This window comes from Bufo bufo, chromosome 2 (assembly GCF_905171765.1).
Source record: "Bufo bufo chromosome 2, aBufBuf1.1, whole genome shotgun sequence".
Taxonomy (NCBI): Eukaryota; Metazoa; Chordata; class Amphibia; order Anura; family Bufonidae; genus Bufo; species Bufo bufo.
The window spans coordinates 835817694-835823806 of record NC_053390.1 but is presented as its reverse complement, the minus strand read 5'-3'; the positions used below and the strand labels follow the sequence as shown (position 1 = coordinate 835823806).

At 46.8% G+C, this 6113-nt stretch overlaps 1 protein-coding gene across 1 annotated transcript; it reads left to right on the top strand.

The window, feature by feature from the left end:
- Positions 1-377: 377 nt before the first annotated feature.
- Positions 378-3287, top strand: LOC120991855 (probable N-acetyltransferase camello). The gene is made up of 3 exons (XM_040420606.1): positions 378-465; positions 970-1760; positions 3075-3287. The coding sequence occupies exon 2, from the start codon at positions 998-1000 to the stop codon at positions 1655-1657; it is 660 nt and encodes a 219-aa protein (XP_040276540.1). The 5' UTR covers positions 378-465; positions 970-997; the 3' UTR covers positions 1658-1760; positions 3075-3287.
- Positions 3288-6113: the final 2826 nt, after the last annotated feature.

Sequence of the window (6113 nt, the reverse complement as noted above, 5' to 3'; positions counted from 1 at the left end):
TTGGCCTGAAGCCTATGAGGCAGAACTGAGGGGACGGGAGTCATAGGCTCCCGTTGCCCTCCTTGGAATGCCTGCTGCCTTGTGCCCCCATTAATCTGGCACCCGGGGCAACGCCCCCCCCCCCCCCTCCATTCCACGCTACTGCTTTCTTCTTCTTTTATTATCATCCTCTTTTTCAATTATTTTCATCTTCAACTTTCTTCTGCTTATGACTAGGGTTGAGCGAATCAAAGTGTCCGAAGTGGACTTCGATCCAAATTTGCTTAAATGGGGTAACAAAAAAAAAAAAAATCATACTCGCCCCATCCGTTTGAGCGCGAAGAGCCACCCGCCACTGTCTTGAAGATCCAGCGCAAAATCTTGTACGATGTCCCCAGGCTGGCCGACATGATGACGTCATCACACGCTGTGAGATTTTGCGCTGGATCTTCAATCAAGATGGCGACGATCGGCTCTTCGGATGAGGCGAGTAGGATTTTTTAATTTATTTTATTATAGACCTTACTATTAATGTCAGATGCCTGTCTTCTTTATTCTTATTTTTCTATCTTCCTTTTTATTTGTTCCTTCTTTCTTATTCCTTTTCGTTAGTTTTTTCTTTCTACATTCTCTTTCTTCTTCCTCTCTTTCTTCTTCCTCTCTTTCCTATCTTCTTGTTGCTTTTTTGTTCTTCTTGCTCCGACATGTCTCCTCATTATAACTTCTTTCTTCTCCCTTTGCTTCCTTCTTTCATTTTGTTTTCTTTTTTTAGTTTTCTCCCTTTCTTCTTCTTCTCCCCCTCCTTCCGTACATAAGGTCGTCAGTGTAGTTATTTCTGCTGCATCTTAACGCTGTCAGGGTTTGACATGTTTGTCCTCTTTATGTCCATGGTCAGAATTCTTCTCCTCCTCATACATAAGTAGTGCATGTTTTCATTATTCAGTAAATGTGCATATATGATGTACTTATGCCAGTCTCTTGTCTTTGCAGGTCCTTCCATGTGTAGAGCTGAAAGACCATGGCAGACTACACCATACGGGTGTACAAGAACCGGGACTACAATGCCGTCCGTATGCTGTTTGCAGAAGGCACGCTGGAGCACATCCCGGCTACCTGTGCCTACCTGCTGAAGCTTCCCCGGGCCCAGTTTATTATTTTCATATCTTTCATCACCCTGCTCTTAATATCCAGGTCCTACTTACTTTCTCTAGTCAGCCTGGCCATTGTGTTCACTGCAGGACGGCGCCTGTTGAACAACGAGTATCATCAGTATGTGGACAAGTGTCAGAGAGAAGACTTACTGGACATTGAGGAGTCCTACATGGCAAGTAACAACTCTTGTTTCTGGGTGGTAGAGTCTAACGGCAGGGTCATCGGCATTGTGGGCGTCCAGCCAGTGCCCCGCTCTACTGAAGTCATGGTGTTGAGGTGGCTGTCAGTGGCTAAGGACAAGAGGCACCAAGGAATCGCCAAGGCTCTGTGCCAGAAGGTCATAGATTTCACTTGTACGCGTGGCTTCAAAGTGTTGACTCTGGAGACGTCAATGATACAAGTTCCTGCGCAAAAATTATATGAAAAATTGGGTTTTCAGAAAACAGATGTCAAGATTGTTCCATCACTGATTGGAAGGTTTTCTAATTTTGCAATCCTAACCTATGAATATAGGATTAAAGACTAGTGGGATGGAGAAGCCACCAACTCGTGGACCAGACACTGGGCAATTATAATCCTTCACCACTAATTCATCAATTCAGAGAAGGTCTGTCTGATAGACAATATGGCGGTAGTGATCATGCTCGGCCAAATACCGGTTCGGCTTGAGCATCGCTATGCTCGGCAGATCCGAGTGCTCGGCTGAATACTTCGGGTGCTCGAGTACAACTTAATACAATGAAAGTCAATGGGAGACCCGAGCATCAAACCAGGCACCCCCTGCTCTAAAGAAGCGAGGGTGTCTGGTTCACAAAAAAAGTGTCAGATTTTATCACTGAGTTATTACCCAGCTTTCCCAGTGTCAGATATCATCCTAATGTAGATCGCGAATATTGTAATCAAAAATTTGTATTGTGAATTTTCCATGCAAAAAGCTACACTAATAAGCTTGTCATAAGACACATAGTCTAATAACATAGACTTGCACACCTAGATCAATATCATTAGGGCGACAAAAAGTTTTCTGATTGTCCTAACATAATATTCAATAACCTTTCTATACAGTTTTGTCATGTAAAAACAAATTTTCATAAACATGGGCATATGGGAAAGACATGCAAATGAGCAGAATCTGCCTTTTTTTTTCCAGCTGTCAGAAGACTATGAAAACCAATAGATGGCGCTATTGAGTTATGAACAGCGCCCTCTATTGGTTACATGGACTTCGGACAAAACTATTAGTCTGTTGTCATAGGACCAATAATGAAACCAATAGAGGGCGCTGTTCATAACTCAATAGCGCCATCTATTGGTTTTCATAGTCTTATGACAGCTGAAAAACAAGGCAGATTCTGATCATTTGCATGTCTTTCCCATATGCCCATGTTTATGAAAATTTGTTTTTACATGACAAAACTGTATAGAAAGGTTATTGAATATTATGTTAGGACAATCAGAAAACTTTGTCGCCCTAATGATATTGATCTAGGTGTGCAAGTCCACCCAAGCCATCCAACAGATACAAAATAACTTGGAGGTTTACTGGTTCTCAGTCAGATGAAAGCTGGTTTGGAATATCTCATAGTGCACAAGGCTGCCATTGTAAGGTATGCTGGCTGTTATCTGTCTCATGGATGGCTTGCATATACCTGGCTTTTGGCATATAGCCTTTGTGTGGTTGTCTATTGTATGTTGTACATAATAGGAGTCTAAGATGCATCCAGCTATCCTCTTAATGCTGCTTCCAAACCATTTTTATGGGGTTTCCATCAATTTCTAACCCTTTTTCTTTTTTAACCAGACACCCTCTTCTCTTCCAAGCAGGGGGTGCCTGGGGTTCTCCCACTGACTTTCATTGTGCTTGAGTGCTTGGTAGAACACACGAATATAGCAATGGGTTCGTCCAGAGCACACGAGCACTTTGGTGCTCGCTCAACACTAAATGGCGGCTGTCATGGTTCATCTGGACATGTGTCTGATAGACAATCTGGTGGCTGTCATGGTTCATCTAGATGTGTGTTCTAATTCTCCATCACTTTATTGCATCTTTTACCACTATCAATATGGAAGAAAAACTTTTTGGGAAAACCCAGACACCAACTCCTGTAAGACATCAGGTCCTGGTGGACACATCACACTTGGGTGGATGATCCTTCTGACTTCACAGAAATGTATTTTTCACAGTAGAGAATCTAGGAAATGAATAAAAGCACCTTATATCACTAATATCGGTGGGGGAGAAGACTCCTGTGTTCGGGACAGAGCCTCTCATAGTCTAATGGTGATGACACTGTGAGGATGGAGTCAAGAGTGGGGCCATGATGGGTTACGTTGAAGATATTTATACCACATCGATAGATATAAGCAGAACTTGTCACGATGACCCCGACATGTAACCACCAATACACCATCCAGCTCACCGAGACACGACCAGAGAGGTGTCAATTCAAAATGTAGGACGTATTCAGTGTTACTGTCTTCTTTGTTTGTATGAAGTATCTGTGCATCTGTATCTCATTTGCTGTGTCCGGCGCTGGTACTACTTTCCTTATTATGCCCTGCCAGTGTTCTCACCCTGTTCATATGGGAAACAGAAACCAAAACACAACATACTCCTAAGGACTAGCCCAGGCTGATGTCCTGATTGCATCCTCAATGTCTTCCTGCTTTGCTGTGTGTTTCATTGTGGTTATGACGACTCATCAGGAGATCTCGACCGATAAGTAAAGGCCGTCTGTACTTTGTGTGGTTTGTCGCTGCTCTTGTCTCAGCGGGTGGATACGTGTCGGGCCCTGGATATACAGTGCATTCAGAAAGTCTTCAGACCCTTTCATGTTTTTCTAATTTCTTATGTTGTCACCTTGTGCTACAAATCCTGCCCTCGGTCCTACATTACTCGGGACACAAGTCTTCGGCCCCTTTACTCGGGACACAAGTTTTCGGCCCCTGTACTCGGGACACAAGTCTTCGGCCCCTGTACTCGGGACACAAGTCTTCGGCCCCTGTACTCGGGACACAAGTCTTCGGCCCCTGTACTCGGGACACAAGTCTTTGGCCCCTGTACTCGGGACACAAGTCTTCGGCCCCTGTACTCGGGACACAAGTCTTCGGCCCCTGTACTCGGGACACAAGTCTTCGGCCCCTGTACTCGGTACACAAGTCTTCGGCCCCTGTACTCGGGAACACAAGTCTTCGGCCCCTGTACTCGGGACACAAGTCTTCGGCCCCTTTACTCGGGACACAAGTCTTCGGCCCCTGTACTCGGGACAGAAGTCTTCGGCCCCTGTACTCGGGACACAAGTCTTTGGCCCCTGTACTCGGGACACAAGTCTTCGGCCCCTGTACTCGGGAACACAAGTCTTCGGCCCCTGTACTCGGGACACAAGTCTTCGGCCCCTTTACTCGGGACACAAGTCTTCGGCCCCTTTACTCGGGACACAAGTCTTCGGCCCCTGTACTCGGGACAGAAGTCTTCGGCCCCTGTACTCGGGACACAAGTCTTTGGCCCCTGTACTCGGGACACAAGTCTTCGGCCCCTGTATTCGGGACACAAGTCTTCGGCCCCTGTACTCGGGACAGAAGTCTGCAGGTATCTAATGCCAGACAGAAGACCATCTGAGGGTCAGCAGCTTCCAGTGGAGAAGAAAGTGATGCACCCCACTGATGGCTTCAGGTTGGGGTCCACTCCTGGTTGTTATCTGCATGGAGAGGAGGAGGCCTGAGACACTGGCCCATTGTCTGACCACTCAGCACTATTTTCATGGTACAAGATTCCAGTAATCAAATACTCTGATTTCGTTCTTAGGCCTCTTTCACACTTGCGTTGTTGGGATCCGGCATGCACTTCCGTTGCCGGAGGTGCCTGCCGGATCCGGAAAAACGCAAGTGTACTGAAAGCATTTGAAGACGGAACCGTCTTCCAAATGCTTTCAGTGTTACTATGGCACCCAGGACGCTATTAAAGTCCTGGTTGCCATAGTAGGAGCGGGGAGCGGGGGAGCAGTATACTTACAGTCCGTGCGGCTCCCCGGGCGCTCCAGAATGACGTCAGAGCGCCCCATGCGCATGTATGACGTGATCCATGCGATCACGTGATCCATGCTCTTGGGGCGCCCTGACGTCACTCTGGAGCGCCCGGGGAGCCGCACGGACGGTAAGTATGCTGCTCCCCCGCTCCCCGCTACACTTACCATGGCTGTCAGGACTTTAGCGTCCCGGCAGCCATGGTAACCACTCTGAAAAAGCTAAATGTCGGCTCCGGCAATGCGCCGAAACGACGTTTAGCTTAAGGCCGGATCCGGATCAATGCCTTCCAATGGGCATTAATTCCGGATCCGGCCTTGCGGCAAGTGTTCCGGATTTTTGGCCGGAGCAAAAAGCGTAGCATGCTGCGGTATTTTCTCCGGCCAACAAACGTTCCGTACCGGAACTGAAGACATCCTGATGCATCCTGAACGGATTTCTCTCCATTCAGAATGCATTAGGATAATCCTGATCAGGATTCTTCCGGCATAGAGCCCCGACGACGGAACTCTATGCCGGAAGAAAAGAACAACGCAGGTGTGAAAGAGCCCTTAGACTAGTTTTCCAACGTGGAGTTCAGAGGTTAATGGGGCTTCAGGATTCTAACCATGTGCTTGTAATCCACCGAATGCAACTTTTCCGAAGTTATATCAGAGGTCTCTGCATTGCGGAGCATCTTTGATGTGAGGGTTTTCTCCTTTATAATAGTAACACTGCAGCAGTGCTTTAGGTACAGTGTACTCCGTGCAGTGTGTTTATGTGATTTTACTGAGCACATATGTGACCTTCATCAAACACTAGGATTAGAATGGCGGAGGCTGCACGCAAGAGGTATGCAAGCAGACAGCGCATTAGAAATCATAACGGAAGTTGGGCAGAGACACACGGCATTAGAATTCATTACAGCGGAGGTTGGGCAGAGACACAGAGCATTAGCAATCATTGCTCTGCAGGTTGGG

Excerpts from the sequence above, each read along its gene's own strand:
- LOC120991855 (XM_040420606.1), top strand. The coding sequence starts at position 998 with ATGGCAGACTACACCATACGGGTGTACAAGAACCGGGACTACAATGCC.